We start from the raw sequence: 22,397 nt of genomic DNA on the forward strand, positions 1-22,397 counted from the left end.
TTCATTAAGTTTTATAAATCGCGTTTATTGTCATCGACAAGGTAATATGCTCCTGGTCGAGAAAGAAAAACACTTAATTAATTGCTTATAACTGTTCATAATTATGTTTACATAAGTTGAGTTCCTACCACTGCATCTACGTTAGATTTTCCCACAGTTTAATTATCCTCAGTAATTTTGGTGAAGTAAAAATCAATTCTCATTGCTTCTCCTGTATTTGACTTCATTCCTACGAATACGAAATATCAAGAGGACTGTGATTGATAAAAAACAGTTCCAAAATGCTACCTGTTACAGCTGTGCAGCCCCTGACCTCTTCCCCATCCTAAGAGATGATGATATATACAGTGTATATATATATATATATATATATATATATATATATATATATATATATATATATATATGATATATACATATATATATATATATATATATATATATATATTTATATATATAATATATATATATATATATATATATATATATATATATATATATATATATATATATATAATATATACATGCATATACTGAATATATGTATATATATATATATATATGTTACACACACATACTGTATGTGTATATATATATATATATATATATATATATATATATATATATATATATATATATATATATATATATATATAGTGAGAGAAAGAGAGAGGTTACACACACGCATATATATGTGTGTGTGTATATATATATATATATATATATATATATATATATATATATACACAAATATGACACACACACACACACACATATATATATATATATATATATATATATATATATATATATATATATATATATATACAGAGAGGGTAAGAGATTACACACACACACACACACACACACACACACACACATGTATATATATATATATATATATATATATATATATATATATATATATATATATATATATATACATAAATACATACGTCGATACATACATACACTGAGAGAGAGAGAGAGAGAGAGAGAGAGGGGGAGAGGAGAGAGAGAGAGGAAGGGGGTGGGGCGGGGAACTAAATCGAAGAAAATACAATGTATCCAATACTAGAACTTTGCCTTAGTCTACTATTTTGCATGGCAATGAAAAACATCTTTCATTTTGTCCTTTGTTTGATTCATCTGTCTTCTTCCGTGATCATGTACGCTTCTCTTAGCTATCTGCACTTTTTCGAAGAGAGATATGAGCCCGAAACCAGGTACGCAGAAGACAAAATATAACTTCAGTTTCACAGAAGGACAATCAAATCATCACTTCGTAGTTATACCAAGAGCTATAATTCATTTCTCTTTGAATTTAAACTATGCTAAAAGAAACTGAAGTTCACACCGTATTTATATAGGGATTAAACTCAGTGCGTGTATGAGAGAGAGAGAGAGAGAGAGAGAGAGAGAGAGAGAGAGAGAGAGAGAGAGAGAGAGAGAATAATATTCAATTAAAAGGCCATTTAACAGTGATCTGGAAATTATGGGATGGCTCAAAAAAACATTTAACAATCACATCGAACGAGAAGGCACACTCCCTTGCTCAGTTCTAAGGCAAAGAAGTCGAACACTTTCAGCAAGCGAACAGAAATCCTGAATTTCAAGACATCGCTGATTAAGCATCCAGGAAAATAACAATCACCCATCAAAAGGATCCATGGGCACTATCCCCTACACTCCTCACTCTCTCAACTTTTCGTTCATTTTGGCATTACGTTTTTTAATGAATTATTTTAATTCTTATTAAAGTAATTTTATTTTTCACCTCGGAAACTGGTTTCGATTAACTTTTTTTACTTTTACCTACGGAAATATACGATGTTCAAGTAAAATATATTAATAATAACGGTTTTCCTCTTCGGCTCACCATATTAGACTGACGTGTCTGTTTTTAATTTCGTGATATTATTTCATTACTTTGTCACTCTTCTAATCAGAAATAATTTCACTTATTTGTTTACTTCCAAGCACCAGACAACAGTATTTATTTCTCCTAAACTGAGAAAAGGCATAATTTTATTGATTTGCCAACTTCTCTTTAGCGAATATATTCCCTGATTTCTTTATCGTAACCAGTGCCAATAATTTCACTGATTTCTTTTCTTCTTAGCTCCAAAATTATTTCACGGATTTATTGATCTTTTCCTCAGCAAATACTTCCATGGAATTGTGAGGGTCAAACGTGGGAAGGGACGAGGTTTTGGAAGTGATTTCTGGACGGAAATAAAGGGAGAAAAGGGGAAGCAGTGAATTGGCAGGGGGAAAAATGTTGCGGAGGATGATTCTGACAAGCACAGCGGTTCAGGCGAAAGGTGAAATGTCAAGCCTCCCTGCAACTGTTGCCCCAGACCTTATGGACTGCAAGTCGTGGGGCAAATGATACACAGGGGAACTGGAAACAATATAATTGATTCGTCCGATATTTTCCCCTCAGGAGACGAACTTTTCTGAGGTATAAAGTACAAAATGTGTCTCCAGATTTCAAGTCCATCTTTTTATGGAGGGGAAGGACTTAGCTTTAATTCACTTCAGCAAAACTAAAGGAACAAAACGTGGTTATAACTGCCTTATGCACACATTTAATCCTATTCACTGGTGGTCAATACATGAAACACTGTTTTTAAAAAAAATTAAAACAAAAATGTATTTTTAAACTAAAATCTAAAACTAGAATTCACAATCTGAAAAAATTTACCATTACTTGAAAACAGCATAAAATTTAATTAATTCTTGAGTTCAGTTATTAAACAAAACTAAATCACAAAAATCTTTGATTTATCAAGAAATTAAATTAATCAAGCAAAATTTAAACCATGAAGGAATTACACAAGATCTGAAAAGAAAATCTTAGTAAATGAAAATTAAATCAAGTATGCAATGTTAAATTATCAAAAATATTTAAAATGCTGAGTAAATAAATGTTAAATCACCAATATCTAAAATGTGAAAAATCAAGAGATTGCAAACACAAGAACAAACAAAAATACAAAAGAAAAATTACCAAACCAATTTCACTAAGGCAAAAATTTCTCAATATACCCCATTATACCATGGTATTTAATAAGTAAAATTCACTTTATCTCACACAAACTTATGAAAATTTTCGCAAAACCACCTGAAATACAGCTGCTTGAGATTCACAAAACACACTTTTGTGTTAGGCGCCACTACACACTTTTCCTACATTCAGATCTCAAAAGCTAATATTAATATCAGTGACCACACAAATATTTTGCGTTAATAATTTCTCTCTTTTGAAGAGAGAGAGAGAGAGAGAGAGAGAGAGAGAGAGAGAGAGAGAGAGAGAGAGAGAGAGAGAGAGAGAGAACCACAAGAACGGTCTCTAAAATCAGAATCAACAAATTTTTGGATTCCAGTTAGAAATGAAACAATCAGACGACGTCACTTCTTGAGCAAAATGTTTTAGGGCCAAAACTAACGCGTCTGAACAATATGTGATCAGAGCAACGCAATCTTACAAAACGTGACGTAATCGATCGAGATATGTGCATTTACTCTCAAAAAGGCTTACGTGACACAAGCAGAAAATTATATGAGGCGAGGCGCTCAATGAAATCTCAACACGATCAAAACATACAACAGCTGGTTAGTCACAAACGGCACGCTTTCAAAAGAAGACGAGGAACCAAAGTTGGTTTTCAGAACAGTACATGAAACACTGCGAAATCATTCATCTTTTCCTCGTATGAGACAAAACCTTAAACGACTTGACTGCCATTCCCTCGCTTGTTAACGCGTTATCTTTCGCGATGACAACTGAATTAAAACATGACATACGAACTCACATGTTGCTGGGAGACAAAATGTGTGATCACATACTACATTATTATTCAAACGTATTATCAATTCTACATTACGCTGCTAAGTTATCTCAATCACTAACCCTCTGAGATCTGACATTATAATATATACAATACTTCAACAATTATTATCATTACACATAATACATTACAGCTAGAATATAGTAAATATATCAAAATCACAAAAAAAGATATACATATTAAAAGGCAACATCATGAATATATATTTATATATACAAACACACACACACACACACACACACATATATATATATATATATATATATATATATATATATATATATATATATATATATATATATATATATATATATAATAGTTATTACATATAATGTGCAATTGCTATTTGCAAGAGCACGCTAAACTCCACATATTTAAAAAAATTAACTTAGAAGAATAACGTTTGTGCAGTACAGACGGTGAGTCAACTTCACGACCACCCAGAACTGAGGAACGGAGAGCGATCAAAACACCCTTGACATTAGCACCCGCTAAATCCTCGGCACCTTCACGAAAAGACTCCGCCCATCCGCTCTAAGCCTTAATCCCGCCTTTGTCACCCTTTAATTTCCCCTGGGTACTGTCGTTCCTCTCCTTGTTCCAGCACCGCTCTTGTCGATGTCACCAAAACGAGGGAGCCAACGAGTTAACTGAAAAACGGCACATGCAGGACAGAGACTTGAAGGCGGGACCAGAGGCTATATAAGGACCTGACCAGGTGTCATACGTGGAGTTCGTTACAAGCTAGCATCAGAGTACAGTCCTTACCGGGTAGATCTCCGACCGCCCTCCCCATTTCTGACCCAGCCAAAACTTTGTTGTGAACATAGTCCCACCAAATTCCCTTGCCTTACTGCAAAGTCTGTCCTACACATCAAGACAACACATCCTATGGGCAAAAGGTATAGTCTGGATTTGGAGTTGTTACGACGCCCATTCTTCACTATAATTTTCATTCTTTCTAATATTTCAGCCCCTTGAAGTTCTGAGAAATTAAGTGAAGTGTTAATGTTTTCATTTCAAGTACATAAGCATTTCGTAGCATTTGCTATTGCATATTGTTCCCTCTCAGCCTTCAGCTTTCCCCACGTGACTGTGGAAGTGTTTTCTTTGCATCAAAGTGACAGTAAGTTTGTCTTGCAGAATAAGCGTTTGATTCCGTGTGTCTACATGGTTGCCCACGGTGCCAATTCCTAAATTCCTGATGTGGTAGAACACTTTATGAGTGACTCCTGAAAACTTATATGCCTAAGTGGCAGAATTCTGCACATTTACTCATTTTTAGAGGTTCCCCCACAGTGTGATTTTATTTCAGAGTATAATTAATTCTATAGTTAAGAAATTTTCACCGTAGATCGTAGAGTCTTTTGTATTCGCACTATTTGTTTTGTGACTAACGTAATATCAGTGCCAAGGAGCTAGTGAGGAGCTCCCGTTGCTACATCCTTCTGATCTTTGTAATAAGACCTAATTAATGAAGTCTTGCATTTCTTTTGAAAACCATTTTAATGTACTGTTAACTTATTTCTTTTCATGAGTTCAGCCGAGTAGTCAGATGAGTTTACATTGTGTTCAGGGCTAGATAGACCAACCCCGGTTTAGACTCATGAAAGTATATATATATATATATATATATTTTTATAAATATTTACGCTGTTCGCCTCGAACATTTAGGGATATAGTATCATATCAAGACAGGAAATTGCTTTGTATAGGCGTCTTCAGTTCAAATAACGTCCGTTGGAGAACAGGATATAGCCCTTCCACCCTATAGGAAAATTTCCCATATCATAAAAATAGGTGGTCCTAAGGTCCTTTTCCTTTTACCTGTCTCTCGTGGCGAATGTTTTAACAGAGCGACGCCCCTAGGCGGCATGACTGTAGGCCTGTTTTTGACCCAGGCCGGTCAGGGGAACGGCAGAGAGAGACTGGAGCATTCGAGAGACCACATGTCCGGCGGGCCTCTTCTCCCTTTCTTTGTCTATTATCCTATTAGTGTGGTTATATAAAGTCGCTTTTTGTTCAAAATCGCCCATTCTTTTATCTTTTTCTGTATTTCGCATTTCTTTGTTTCTCCTTCATCCCCACTTACTGTATATGTGTAAATTGTCATTATTATGTTTTATTTATTCCATAAAAAAGATTTTAGGGTAAGCAAATGCCATTGTCGTCCGAATGTTTGGAAGAACGTTTGCGTTTTAAAATCAAATTCCAAATATTCTTTGTTAGGTTAATAACCCTTAACTGGCGACCTTGGCTAATTAACGACTGTCTTTGAGGTTAACTTTTGGCTTCAAGTGGCAGGTTACGTGTAATCTTGGTTTTGCAGGGCCGTCAAAAATTACACTAAATTGAATAATACATGATCAACCAAGACCCTCACATAACAATATATATATCCATAACTATATATATATATATATATATATATAAAGAATATATATATATCATAACAAAGAGGATGTGTGTGTGTGTGTGTGTGTGTGTGTGTGATAAATATGTACACACACATTGAATGTAATTTAAATGTCAAGAGGAGAGAAAACCCTGCTATATCCTTAATAAATCCATAACTAAGAAAGCAAAGAAATAGTGCATCATAACAAAAGAGGAACTGCTGATAAATAGCATAAAGAATTTCAAGAGAGAGAGAGAGAGAACTCTTTTAGTAAGCCCTGGCTCACATGTCTTCTAAACATAACATTCTGTGTGCATGCTATGCAAGGTCTAACTGTTAAAGGGTATTTTCGTTAACCTTTTTATATAACATTGTGGCTAATAATTTTTTTTTTCAAATATCTAATAGAATGAGTTCTACGCGCAACATATAAGGGTAGTTCTACGAGCAACATATAAGGGCTAATCATAAATCACAAAACTGCTAGAGATTAAAAATAAATGAAATTTCATTCTTCTCAAGGAAGAGCTTAGGCAGGTCATAATAATCAGAAGAAGCCAATTAACTAAATTTTGGCGATTAATAATGGCAGTCTTGTAACCAAAAAGGATTTCTACTGCAGCCGTCAATGAACCATAAAAATGCAACGATTCTCTCAAAAGAGTAAAAAATTACATGCCAAAATAATCACATTAAGAATAATTGTGAATGTGAAGAGATTAAAAAAGTCACACCCATATTTATATACCAGTATATTTCACTAATAAATTTCTATCATTTATAGAAATATCATAATCACATTAGTAACGACAACGGTGATAATATCTACACTGATGTAATTGTAAATAAATATTTGAAAATATTTAAACAACGAGAGCTTTAGAAGACCTGCTCGATTCGCCTTGTTAATGATAAGTGAGCAAACTCTGTCAAGCTCTTGTTGTGTATATATACTTTTAAATATATTTTACACTTCCATCTGTGTGGATGGTTTCACCACTCTGATAATTGTTAAAGAGAATATATTGATTAAAACATTACCAATAGACACCGCATTGAGAAAACCACTATTGAAACACATCACAATAAAACAACCTTGCTATGAACTTTTTGTACATAGGAAAAAGATAAGTACACACCGAATTAATCTCATTTGGCAGATTCTATAGAGAGTGGAAACTAAAATCCACATAAAGTAATCCCATTTAGAATGTTCCATAAATTACATGAAGCCTGGAAAATAACACAAACTAAGCTATCCTCATCAAGGACATTTTATAGAGAATGGATACTACAAACGTCAGACGCTAAGTAGCTTCATCAAGGTTAATCTGGTAACACAGTTTACTGATGTACAGTACCTGCAATGGATCGACTTCACGGGTGTCAAAGTGAAGGAAGGTGATGTTGACTGCATAACCTTCAGGGGCAGAGATCACCCACTGGCAAGAGTCGGGACCGTAGAAGGCTACTCCCTCAGAACCCTGGTCCTGTGGGTATGCTATGACACTTTGGGAGGTCACCAGGCTGATGAAAATCGTAAATATAAAGGTTGTGCTTAAATGATAAATAAATATATATATTTGGGTATATATATATATATATATTTCTGACTCACGTCAGGACACCTCAGGTGAAAGCAAGGGCGTTACCCACTGGGGGATTACCTGGGGCTAACTGCTTGCATACAGAAGTTTTTGGCGACTGGGATCACAGGCTGTTCCACACGTGATTGTGTGTTGATGATTTCTATATATATATATATATATATATATATATATATATATATATATATATATATATAAAGTAAAGGAAAATAATCGCTCTACCTCGGAAATAATATATTTTCATATATGTTACCGAAGGGATTTTTAGTATAATATAAGACAAGAACTAGTTAAAAGCGGTAACATAATGGTCAAAGCTTAAATAGGTAGTGAATATATATATATTACACACATATTATATATAATATATATATATATATATATATATATATATATATATATTTTTTTTACTTGTGCTTATATGACTGGCAAGATGCTTTAAGTTACATGCACCCAGCATTACCAACCATTCTACAGGAAGTCAGTGCCAGGTATACTGTCAGTCTCAAGCATACTTTCACAGCAGCTCTTGCACGACTGTGCAAATGACACATCACTAAATTCTTCTTTCATGTACTCTATATGAATGTCACTGCAACTAGCATCTAAAAGGAGAGAATAAATTTGAGTTCAGGTGCAGGTGTGAGCTTGCTTCTAAGGTGAACTTGCTTGTGAGAGGGCTTTCCATGAAGTATGCATAAAACTGGTAGCTGATGTGCACGGACGTAGCATTGACTTCAAAGTGCGAGAAAAGGGATTTATTTTGGTTGGCTGGTTGGTAATGCCGTGTGCTTCGAACTCGAGTGCCCAGGCCGATCATGGTTGAAAATTTTTCTCTTATTTAACTGAGATTTTCATTAAGTTAATTCAGAACGGGAATAAAAGGACTTCACCTGTGACATGATCATCAATACTATGTTGGTTTCAAATCATAATATCTAGAAGACAGATTGAAAACTGCTTGCCAACCAACATTCATTTTCTTACTTGATTGCTAGTTATGCAAACTTTCATGTATTTAACATTAAAAAGAGATTTACACACTGACATGTGTGTGTGTATATATATATATATATATATATATATATATATATATATATATATATATATATATATATATATATATATATATATATATATATATATATACACACACACATAAAAGTGAATGTTTGTATATTACTTTAGATATAGAAGACCGAACCGCTTGACAGACCTTGACAAAATTTTGCACACGGCCTCTATGTCACTCCAGAAAGGTTTATGACTCAAAATCAAAATCATCACCATCCGCGCATGCGTATTAGTACACCAAATGCTTCTGTGACAGATCTACCCCCTGATTAAAAAATTACTCGCGACGAAATTACCAAATTTTTTCAGTGTTCATCTTAAGCCAAACGTATTTTAATTAAACACTGCCAATAAAATACAAATTCTTAAGTACCTTAGGTATAACCATCATCTTGTCTAGAACGAATCGCCTTCGATTTGTTGTGCAGCGAATTTCACGTAATTGATAAAAGGTCCGTCTACTGTTGAAAGGGAGATAGACCTTCCCCCCCCCCACACACAAACACACAAATGCACAGACACACCTGACCACAGTAGAAGTGTAAGATCTTTGATTTATTGTCTTTATTCAGTGATGTCATTTATTCTTTTCCAAAAGGGGGACGTAACTTCCTTCCCCCCTTTATCTTCCCCTCACCCTCCCCTCCCCTTCCCTTCTTTTTCCCTCCCACTACCCCTCTCTCTTCCTTCTCCCTTTCCCTCCCCTGCCATTCACCCTCCCATCACCCTCCCATCCCCCTCCATCTTCCCCTTCCGCTTTCCCTACATTTCCCCTCCCCTCCCCCTCCTCCTCTATCTTCTCACTTCTTTCCCCTTTCTCCCTCCTTCTACCCTATTTCCTCCCCCACCGTCTACCCACTGCCCTCCCACTGCCCATGGACGGTTATTCAGATTTTTTCCAGGCAGCGCCAGAGTTGGTCAACTAGTATATATATATACGAGGTATGTTCAATAAGTAATGAGAAAAATGTCAGGCGAGACACTAAATATGATTTTATCAAAATACTACTTCATGGTGAAGTACACATACATATATTCTATAAAATGACAAACTGGCAACTTTCTATATTTGTAGGTCTGAGTGCAGCGGTGAATGTGGTGGAACCAGTCTGATCCGGTTTCCCGATCTGTGAACACTTGCAGGGAAACATGGAGCAACGTTACGCCATCAAATTTTGTATTAAACTTAAGAAAACCAAACAAGAAGCTTATGGAATGTTGTTTGATGAACAGATGAGCCAAGCAAGTTCCTATCGGTGGTAAAATTTTCTGACGGAAATGAACAGGTTGGGGATGAATCCAGATCTGGAGCATCGAAAAGTGCACACAAGGAAGAAAACATTGAAGTGCAAAGGTTAGTGATGCAAGACCGTCGGATATCTGTGAGGATGCTATCTGAAGCTGTTGGTATTAGTATTGGCATAGTAGAGACAGTTCTGACCGAAGAGGAGTGGAGGAGTGGTCAGTGGTGGTTCCACCAGGACAATGCCCCATGCCACAAGTCAACGCTGGTGACCACCTGGATGGCCGACAGGAGAATGAAAGTGGTACAACACCCACCCTACAGCCCTGACCTACCCCCTTGCGACTTCTTCCTGTTCCCATGCATAAAAGACAGCCTCAGGGGAACCAGATTCCAGTCAACAGAGGAGCTGAAAGAGGCATCGGAAAGTTACCTGGAGGGACTACTGAAAAAGGACTTTGAGGAGGTCTTCCAGGATTGGGAGAGACGCATGCAGAAGTGTGTGGCTGCGAGAGGCAATTATTTTGAAGGAGACAAAGTTGTGTAAGCTTATGAAAATAAATAGTGTCTCTCTGACATTTTCTCATTACTTATTGAACATACCTCGTATATACTGTATATATATATATATATATATATATATATATATATATATATATATATATATATATATATATATATATATATATATATATATATATATATATATATATATATATATATATATATATATATATATATCTATATATATATATCTATATATATATATCTATATATATATATATATATATATATATATATATATATATATATATATATATATATATATATATATATATATATATATATATATATCTATATATATATATATATCTATATATATATATATATATATATATATATATATATATATATATATATATATATATATATATATAACTTCATATCACATCACCGTGATTCATATACAATCAGTAAGCTACAAACGTCCTTTAATATCACTCTGATGTGATAAAAAGTCATAATATGGCTGCGTGCGACAAACGCGACAAGCGCATTAACGGTTAACATGGCAGAGGTAGGTGGATATCGTCTCTAAATACAAACACCTGAGTTCGACGGAGATTTTGTATATGGGAGCCGATATCCACTTATACCTCACTTGCTAGCCATGTGGGTTAAGCGTCCACTGTAGTCCTGAGTTCTTGTCTGTCGCTGGTTCGAGCCCACCGGACGACAAACTTATAAACTAAAAAATTCCCCCTTCGGTAACATATATGAAAATATATTGTTTCGAGGTAGAGCAGGTGGATATTAAGGACGTTTGTAGCTTTGTAGCTTACTGATTGTATATATATATACTAATTATATATATATATATGCATATATACTCATATCATATATATATATAATATATAATATATATATATATATATCTCTATATATATATATATATATATATATATCTCTTCTATATTATTATGATTAGCAGAATTGCTAGCAAATTGCCTCCCCTCACTTTGTGTGTTTGAGTTTGTTGTTTGACTGTTTCATTTACTGTAGCCGGCCGGTCGATAGACCATCCCTGTCATCGACTTGCCAGTGGTGTTTCCTTGGGGCGTCGTCGGCCCCGGTGTTTCTACAGGCCAAAACCTCCTGCGGGCGGTGCGTGACCGAGCATCTGTGTTTGGGCGCACCCACTGCCCATAGGAGGGGATGAAAACTAAAAAGCCGAGGTCTCGACACCTGCAGCGGGCTGCGAAGATGGAGTGAACTTGCAACGAAGACGTCCCCAACACACCAGCCCCATCGATGCACGCATCCTAACCAGTGGCGCCACAAAGCATCCCTTCCTCCTCGCGCCGACCAACGATGTTCATAAAACCCACGCCATTGCTTGGAGTTTCGGGGGTATCGCCTTGCCCCTTTACGGAAGCGCATCACCGTGGAAGAAACTCGTGAAATCTGCCGATCATCATGAGACCACCTTCGCCTCGAAAATCTGCTAGGGTAAGAAGTGCTGAGAGCCCCATTTCTGGTCACACTTTTGTCTCCCTTAATATTTTCTTAAAAGAGAAGCTAGAAATCTCCTTGTCTAATGTCCCGGCACACTCATCAGCAGTATTAATTACTATTACTCCTTTGGCACCCTCGGTGCAGCCTCGAATTCATTATTCTTTTGTCTATTCTCATTACTGGCACATAAATATTGCATATCTCTCCATTTCAAGAGTCCCTATTTAGTGAGCTTCTCTGGCTGTTATCTGAGAATCCCCAGTTTCACATTCAATCCAGAATCTACTCCTTCAAGGATAGTAATCTACTTGAGTTCCTCTTTCCCGTACTGATATCATTTATGTAAATACACTCCTTTAAATTTGCCACGTGTTTTACGTAATACTTCCCTCAGTAACCAGAGCTAACATGAAATTCTCAACACTGTTTTCCTCTTTTTTACGTTTTCCACGTACCACGAAATTAGAATCCACAAGGCTAAATTAACTTAAATTGTTGCTACCTTTATATCTGAGAATATATTTCAAACTAAAACCACGGGCTTGTAAAAATGGCGACCTTGCGGGATCCTAGTTTTGCAGTTGCAGTTCCTAGTGTTTTTTATTGCATTTTGCAACTTTTGAATAAGCTATTAGCAGCTAAGCTGGGTGCAGATAAATTACGAACACTTTTGTGTAAATGGCACACAGATCCAGAAAATTCCGCATGAAAATAATCGTCGTCTGTAAACCTTTTTAATCGTGACTGTTCTAGGAATTAGAAATAAGGACATGTTCATGAAAGAGAACGCGTATTAGATTATTGTATCTTTAACAGGATGAGTAGTTGAAATAACCAGTGCTAACCATCCTTTGCTTTACCCAGGAATAAGTGCGAAATTCCTCAATATTAAAATCTTGCCATATCTTTTGGCTTCGAGGAAATAGTGCAGAAAATTTATCTATTATTGCGTCACACCATATTCTTGCTTGAGAGGAATAGTGGGAAGAAATTCCTCTGTGATAAATTTTTACTTTGCATTTCGAATTAGCCGAAGGCGGTTTATTTAGGCGGGCCGTTTGTGGACCTGACCAATCTGCTTGCATTGCTGAAATTCTCAATGAGTTGAATTGAGTTAGGTGGTGAGAGAAGCGAGGTGGCTAACCTCAGGGAAATTACTGAAGCAGTTGTACTGTTATCACTCTCAGATGACTAGGAAGTCCCGGAATCCCAGGCAGATCTGTCATATGCAGGTTCATTCACCCAGGATAAAATACCCTCAGTGTTGGCCGACAGCCTCAACGCCCCACCCCTAACACTTTGCGTGCAGCATTTTTTCCCCATTCATTTCCCAGCAAACCATTTTCTTGGTTTCCCGTTAGTAATTTCACAGTCTAAAAGGACAAATCGTGTATTCAAGTCCTGATGACTCGCAAATTCGTCGCAGTGGCGTTTCTCAATTCAGTCTCAAATTCCAACATTCTCACACGTCATGTGTGAAATTCTCCAATTAGATATAAAGACTACTAAATTACTCAAATCATGGTGTTGAGAATTCCTCCAAAGTTGATCCTCAGAGACTCCTAAGTTCGTATTGGCGAAGAATTATCAATTGATCTCGAACTCCTAAAATTCTCATTAAGCGTGGCGAAATTTCTCCAATTCAGTCCTCAGAGACTCATACAAAAATTCTCGTCGCGCGTGGCGAAATTTCTCATTCCTGCGAGGGCCCAAACAATCCTTTTAAAGGACATTATACAGTGTATTACACATCTGCGCAGGACTGGTGAACAGTTTCGTTGAACAACTCCTTAACTCCACGCTACAGCCGGCCAAGTCGGCGTGGCCACAATCCAATCGTCTTCGGATTTGCTGTTAAATTCGTTCGCCCAAGAACAACCCGTCTTTCAGACACATCAATTTTAACGAGGTATATCTGGGCGTACTAATCAGCTGTCTTACATTGGATGAATCCATTCTACTCACCCAGTCTGAACGGTGAGTGTTTCAAGATTCACTGCCGTGATCTTTTCGGAACAACCTGAGTCTTCTCCAGACATCTCTCTTCCCATTATTCCAAGATGGCTGTGCGGGCTAACAAAACGAGATTTCAAGTCTGCATATCAGCTGGAAGGACATGGGACTATCGGGGCAAGATCTGAGAGCATGGGTTCAAGCGAGTGGAGCGATGCCAAGGCTGAGAGGCAGAAGGCATTGGGAGAGAGAAGACAGGAGTACTTTGAGAGGCAGAGAAGGTGAGGCATTGAGGAGAGGGAGAGAGCAGGTTGCAGAGGCAGGAAGGATAAAGAACGTGCAGAGAGACGTTGCTAAGAACAACAGAGGGAGAGAGAACGTGGGGAAAGAGAGAGAGACAAATTGCCCAAGAGCAGGAGAGAGAGAGAGAGAACGAATCGCTCAAGAACAACGAGAGGAGAGAGAACGTGAGGAAAGAGAGAGACAGAATTGCCCAGGCTTGGAGAGAGAAAGCGACAGCGCCCGAGCTCAGATGCCTTAAGTGACAGCCCGCCCTGCAGCGAGGATGGTGCCTATTCCAAGCTCTTCTCGTTCATGCCAAAATGGACTGAGTCCGGAGCAGTATGGCTTGAAAGGGCCGAACGAGTCCTGGAGTGCTGCGATCTCTCCCCATGGAACTCTCCGTGTTCTCACTAAATTCACCGTGGAAGGCCCTGGGTACCTACCACGCCCTTCCGCCTGACGATCGGAAACTACGGAAGCCGTCGCCAAGCAGTCGCGAGGCGTCTGAGATTACCCAGTGGAGAGGCGTTGAAGGCTTAGCCCAGAAGCAGGCCAGACTTGGTCAAATTAGGCGTACCATTCGAGCAGCGTTGACAAATGGCTCGATTCGAAGGCCACTAACACGTGAGGTACTCAAGCGGTTTGCAATCGAGCATTTCCTGCGCTCGCCCCTCCTGCCTGCCACCCATATAGTGGAAAAAGCCCCAGCAGCACTCACCGAGTGCGCCGAATAACGATATGTGGGAAACTCACCACCTCAAAGAAGGATCATGGGCGGAAAATAAATCCCCGTCCTCCTCGGAGGTTAAATTCCCACAAAAATGGGAACTCGGGCAAACCCTAACGCCATTATTGCAAAAAGCAGGCATTCCTCGAACAGTGCAGGAACAAAGCGGCTCCTCTCTCGAGCGAAACCAAATAACTGCGCCTCGCCCTCCACAGGGGCTGGCGGAAAGACTTTGCCAGACCTTTTTGCCGGCGTGCACCCAGGTCTATATTACATTCCGCATGGGCAAATGCCCACGCAATAATAAGTAAATGCTCCCACCGTCGCGCCAGCGTCACAGATCCCCAGTCATTAGGCCACTCCCCGCCGGGCCTGGCGTAGCCTCCCGGTGCGAGTGTGCCAGAGTCACTGCTTTCTAGGGACTGAGGCGCTCGTCTCCTCATCAGGAAGGGACAGAGTTCCCCTACGGGCTGTCGTGTGGAGCGGCTTCGTCTGTCGAGAGTCGTCAATTTAAAATGATACTCCCCTACGGTCAGACGAGTCCACAAGACCTCACCAATCCAAAATTTAATCTTTTGTGTAAGCCATCCCCAGGCTATGACGTCATCTGGGACAGGACTTAGTCCCCACCGAAATCACGACAATCTAGGGGTCCCATTCCCAGATCATTCCTGGCGTGATCAGAGTCTCCCGCTTCTCCTCAATTCGCCAGCGCCCCTGGTACCAGGAGGGACGTGCGACCCCACCAGTGCCACTGATGCAATGTACAGTGGCCCCATCGATCGATCAATTCCAGTGGCCCTGCCTCGGTGCCAGTGCCGGGCCCCAATCGAATCTCCCTTCAGGAGACACCAAATTCCTGCCGGTGCCACTTGCATGCCCGAGCAGGGCCAAGCTTTCGTCCGTCCTGACCGACGAGCCCAAGAAACCTCTGATAGCGCCTGTAAACGCCCTGAGTGCCAGCGCCAGCGCTCGCCCGATCTCCATTCACGGGGATCCAACTCAGGACCTCTCTTCCCCGGCCTGGCACCAGCACCAGCGTGAGTCAGAAGCGGTTCTCCCGACCACCGAGCTCACCTGCAGGTGCGGCCTGCGCAACCGTGCCTGAGCTGGTCAACGTTACCTGCGAGCCGCTCACGCCACCCGACCGCCTCCTCTCTGCCTCAGTCCGTCGCCGGCGCGGTGCAAGTCGGGATTCTGCCATATCTCCCTTGGCCCGATGAACTACTGAAACGCGACGGATCATGGTGCGTTCCCATACGGAACACACTCCTAAAGTCAGCTGTCATCAGGCCCAGGTGGTGCTCTGTGCGCCCTCCGATCCTTGGGCCCTCACGCTTCCCCCGAGCCAAGGACGACTGTCCCATTAAGAAAGACTCGGCCAAATTACCTGAGCGTGGGACATTCCAGGTAATTTACAGAGAGCTCTAGAGAGCTCCACATGGCACCTATTACCGCCATTTCATTTTCAAAGGTCTTGGCACCTAATCCAGAAGGGGACGTCAGACCCTCCTCTATCTTCCTCCGTTCCTCAGGAACTTCTGTCTCTTATCACCTTCTTAATCTTCCCTTAAATTATCCCACAAGAGGCAATTAAATGCAGGATACCATTCCCCACATTGTATAATCATTAAGAATAACAGAGTGGCGGCGCCCTTGCGCCCATACCTTGGCACCGGGCGTCGTGTCAGCAGCACCCCTCTGAAGAAGTCGCGCCCTTGGTGCACTTTCCTCGCCCTGGGACTGAAGTGATAGTCCGGGCGGTAATTTATAGGCGAAGAGCGATAAATTCCCTTAACACAATAAAACCCTCCTCTTTTTCCCATGCTCCTCTGCCAATATCATTTACTTTCTTTTAGTCATTTATTTATCTTTAATTTTTAATGAATCGCGAGTCATAAACTCTTGCCCTTGTGATTTAAATGCCCCTTTCGTAAGCTCAGAGGCGTGTCCGCCTTTCATGTCGGTCAAGTTTTCATTCGTAACGCCTTGGTAATTATCCTTTTGTTATTATTATCCCTTTTCCCTTCCATTCCTTCCAGATCTCTGTTTGTCCTACCCACATCTTTTGTCTGTTCGCCCCGTCCTTAACATTGAGTAGGCAGTGGGCGCATAAAATTAAGCGTGGTTTAAGGTTGGCAAAATTAAAACCTCGCGAATACTCTCGCTCGCATACGGCTGTCAAAATCCGTGTGGGGCCGGCTAAGCAAAGTACGTTAAAACGAAGATATATTATCAATGCGAATATGTATAGCCATTACAGTATCGCGTAAAAGGGGATGTCATTTACAAAAATAAACGCTGTTTTTCATTTACACAGCCTCTTCAAGGCAGATTGTACTAACCGCATGCATTTTATCTAAAATTAAGTAACCGTGTATTTAATTCTTTCTTTTCATTTGTTGGCCATAGCCTCATATACTTAGTCCTATAATTCACAATTGTTCGAAGTCACATTATAAAAGTTACAGTGGGTAGCAAATCTAAAAATGGTATTCTTTTGCAAGTGTTTAAATCACTTTGCGTTCTGTTAACGAAAATTGTCCCAATGTGTTTGTTAAAAGTAACCAAGCTTCATATTTACATAGGAGTAAAGTTCATTGCAAGCAGAATGTAGAGTGCATGAAAGCATTTGCAGCTCATTCTTGAACTATCGATGTACACACCGAAGGAGTATGTACATCATCTTGTATATAGGAAGTGGCTATGATTAGCAAGAATTCGCTAGCAAATTGCCTCCCCCCCCCTCCTTTGTTGTGTTTGGTTGTTGTTGTGTTTCATTTACTGCCAGCCGGCCGATCGATAGACTATCTGTCTATCGACTTAAAAACAAGGTTTAAAAGATTAAAAAGCTCCATTTTTGATAAAGATCCTCTTTCGCCGAGGCAAAAGTAATCTGGCAGGTGTTTCTCCTACAGGCCAAAACCTCCCTGCGGGCCTTGAGTGCAATGAGTCAAAGCATCTGTGTTGGGCGCACCCACTGCCCCATGGAGGGATAAAGCAAGCCACGAGGTCTCGACACACCGCGCGGGCTGGAAGATATGGAGTGAACTTGTGAAGACGTCCCCAACACCTGGCCCCATCGATGCCCTTGCATCCTAACCGTGGCCCTTTCAAGGTATACTTCTCTCGTGCCAGCAAACCATTCCTCGAGCCCTGCATGCATTGGCAGGTTTGAGTCCCCATCGCCTTGCGCTACGGAAGCCCTTGCATCTCCTGCGATGGAAGCTAGATCCTCGGAAATGCTAAGTCATCCACGGACCGCCTTCTACACGCCCTCGGAAAATCTGCTAAGGTAAAGTGCCCTGGAAGAGCCCCATTTCAGTCACGCTTTTGTCTCGTAATATTTTCTTAAAGAGAAAGCCAGAAATCTCCCTTGTCTAATGTCCGGGCACCTCTTGCATCGGCAGTATTAATTCTTTATTACTCCTTTGGCACCCTCAGTGCAGCCTCGAATTCATTATTCTTTTGTCTATTTTCATTACTGGCGTACTGTGTATATCTCTCATTTCAGAGGGATCCTATTTCGTGGAAGCTTCTCTGGCTGTGTCTGGAATCCCCAGTTTCCATTCAATCCAGTAGGAATCTCCTTCAGGATAGTAATCTACTTGAGTTCCTCTTTCCCGTACTGATATCATTTTATGTAAATACACTCCTTTAAATTTGCCCACGTGTTTTACGTAATATTTCCCTCGTAACAGAGCCTATGTCATATGAAATTCTCCTTTGTTTTCCTCTTTTTACGTTTTCCCGTACCCACGAAGTCAGAATCACAAAATAAGGCTAAATTAACTTAAATTGTTGCTACCTGTCTCACAGAGCATATTTCAAACTAAAACCACGGAAAAACGTAAAATATATATATGTATATATATATATATATATATATATATATATATATATATATATATATATATATATATATATATATATATATATATATATATATATATATACAGTATATATATATATATGTCTTATGCCACAAATTTCATTTAATATCCGGTTCACTATACTTTGGATATTGCTTACACCCCAGGGGAATTGCAAGTGAAACGTGCTTTGACACTGCAAAAATTGGAGAGTATTATACTCAAATATTCGAGGCTCAAGGTCAAGTTTTCTTGATATCCAGAGCTTTGCCAATGTGAGGTTTTTATGAGACGCTAGTAAGTAGTAACAAATCAAAGGCTGAATATTTGATCCCAGGGTTGCATGGCCTTGACTTCACTTATCGCTGTAACATCCCACATGCACAAGGCATGGCTGTATAAACTAGGTCTGGACGACCCATTTATCGTCAGAAAACAAAAAGCTGAACTGCTTTAATGAGCTTTTGAAGCTAGGCAACCAGCTGAGGATGTCCCTCTCCTTGACACTTCTCGTCCTGAACCTGTTCTTACAAAATATGCATTTCACTCCAGGGATATTAAGAAAATTCTGTGTTTCTAGTGTGAGGTTTCCTAAGATGAGTAAATTCTATAGAATTTTACGTAGGCATAGTATCTTTACTTAGTAATACAGTGCCTGTTCCAAAGAGTGCCATATCTGCAAACTGAAGTAACCACAAGCCAATTTCCATTCCCCTTGCACTCTCCAAAGTTGCAGAGAAATTTATTTTTAAGCCATTATACAAGTACGCAGAATTCAAAGGATTGTTGGCTGATGGTCAATATTCATTTAGGAGGCATTTAGGCACCTGTGACGCTCTTCTGGATTTGACATGCCATTTGTAATAGATCCTTGATAAGAGTTGGGGAGTAGAATGATTCAAACAGATTTTCGTTCTGCTTTCGACTTAGTAAATCATGTGGCACTTTTTTTTAAACTTCAGAATCTTGGAGTCTGTGGATATGTTTAGGATTACTAAAAGGTTTTCGTACAGATAGGCAGCAGCAAGTTGCTGTTGATGGGATCTTTAGCAATCAAGAGGTATTGTTTCCAGTGTTCCATAAGTTAGTATTCTTGGTTCACTGTTATTTTTAGTGTATGCAAGTGAAATGGTGGTTAGCCTGGAAAACAAGATTGCTCAGGATGCTATTGATACCACACTTGTGGGTGCAGTAAAGTATCCACTTATAAAGAACGTAGCTGCCCTTAGTATCAGTCATGAAATGGAGCAGATAGTGAATAGTGTAGTCGGTCGGTTGTAAGGCTGACCTCCAGTAAAACGAAAAAAACTATTGATTAGCAGATCTCATACTGAGTTTTTCACCCCGTCTTCCCCTTCAAGCAGATGGGGGTCTGAAGCTTTGACTATACTTGGTGTAATTTTTGACTCCCATCTTACTTTTGAGAAACATCTCATTAAAGCGTCAGCAAATGCAGCGCGGGAGTTAGGTATTATTATACATGAGGCATCACATGTTTAAAACAATGGATAAAATCAACGTAACTGTTTTAGGTCATTTGTCCTTCCTTTACTAGAATTCTGTTCTCCGGTGTGGATGTCTGCTGCTGACAAAGATTTGTCTCTTTTAAGTACAGTGGATCGTGGTGGTAGATATCTGTTTCCTAACATTAGCAGTTATGACTTTGACCATCGACAGATGGTCTCATGTTTGTCAGTTGTATTTTAACAGAGACCATTCACATTTACAATTGGTCTCTGATCTCCTGCCGAGAGCGGCTAGATTTGCTGAACAGCAACTATATTCGGTAAATGTGCCAGGCTGTCAAACTTCTCAGCTCCAGAGGTCTCTTATTCCTCACTTCCTTGAACTGTAAAACAGTCTCCCTGAGAATGTTGTACAATAAGAACCTCAAAAATTCAAGCAAATTGCACTGCATTACTACCCTAAAAAGATCCACCTCGTACTTATGTATTTCTCTTTCTTCTGAATTCTCCATTATCCTCTGTAATTTCTTTCAAATAAACACCATATTCTTTGGAAGCTTGAATTTCAAGTCAATGGCCCATGTAGGCTTGTTCCATATGAATAGGGGTTATCTTCTGAATAATAATAGTGATATTTACTTAATATGCTTTCTACCGCGCAAAATGTTTTGCAAATTTTTTAAACAGAGCCTCTTTGATCTAACAAATTTGGCCTTAAACATTCACCTGACTTGGAAGAATTCCATCATAGGCGAAGTTCAGTCTGCCTGTAAGCAGGTAGGTATAATATTTAGGCGTTTTGTATAACTAGCACTCAGAGATTTGTTGCTACTTGCACTTGCGAAGATCCATAAAATTAATCTCAGAAAAATATCGTGATATCTGAGAAGTTTGCCTTACACAGGCCTTCATTATTAATATGAATTAAAGGCTATGCATCTAAACAACAGCTCAGCTTTTGTTGTCAGTTTGGATTCGCCGGAACTCTAAGTAAAATTCGAACCCTGCTTATTCCATACATACTTCTCTAGGTAATGCTGTAAAGGGCTTCTTGACTGCATGTCAACACAACATTATCAGTCCTTTATATTTTCATTTCTGGAGCTGCCACGCACGCATAAACACTTTCGCACATGCGCACGCACAGACACACACATATATATACAGAGAGAGAGAGAGAGAGAGAGAGAGATTATTGCTAAAGAGACGTAGTGCTTTTTTTTCAAGTAGTGATTTGTGAGCGTAACAGCTGAAACTTTACCGGATGAAAAAAGTTACGAAAAACGGAATTTTGCTCGAGCAGGAGTCAAAGTGAATTTCTCGTCGGCTTCCATGAGGTACACGTATTTCCTAAAATGTTTCTCAGAAAATCCCTCGAGGGAAAGCGAGAGAAAAAGAGAGGGAGAGAGAGAAGGGGACAACATGAAGAATGATGCTAAGAGACGGAGCGAAGAATGGGGGAACAGAAGACGAAAAAGAATGCCATGAGAGAGAGAGAGAGAGAGAGAGAGAGAGAGAGAGAGAGAGGATGTTGCGTCATAAACTAATAAAACTGGCAGGTAGTGGAATGTTGAACAAGAGCTAATAAAAGTTGCCGAGAGTGGGACAACAAAAAGATGCGTGTGGAATAGGAAAATGGATTACTGGAAGTCCACTGGAAGGTAGGAAAGTCAACTGAATGAGTGATGCAAGAGAGAATAAAATTCCAAAATTCATTCCAAAGGAACAGGAGAGAAAACCTATACATCTAACATAAAGGTTGGAGCAAAAATTAAAAGGAATACGTTCAGGAAAGAGAATAATACAGAGTCAGTTTACGAGGAAAAGAATTTTACAAGAAAAGGTACAAATGGCGAGCACGTTCGCTAGACAGCATTTTTATGACAATGCTAAAGCAAGCGACGT

The 22,397-nt window shown here is 39.3% G+C and overlaps 1 protein-coding gene across 1 annotated transcript in view; it reads right to left on the bottom strand.

Annotated features, from left to right (window-relative positions):
* The window catches only part of LOC136829608 (uncharacterized), a 576,969-nt gene that overhangs the window by 433,006 nt on the left and 121,566 nt on the right, over positions 1–22,397 (bottom strand). Inside the window, 2 exon segments of the mRNA XM_067088454.1 lie at positions 7,614–7,779; positions 7,942–7,969. Of these exon segments, the coding sequence (XP_066944555.1) occupies positions 7,614–7,779; positions 7,942–7,969 (194 nt within the window).

This window comes from Macrobrachium rosenbergii, chromosome 44, assembly GCF_040412425.1.
Source record: "Macrobrachium rosenbergii isolate ZJJX-2024 chromosome 44, ASM4041242v1, whole genome shotgun sequence".
NCBI lineage: Eukaryota > Metazoa > Arthropoda > Malacostraca > Decapoda > Palaemonidae > Macrobrachium > Macrobrachium rosenbergii.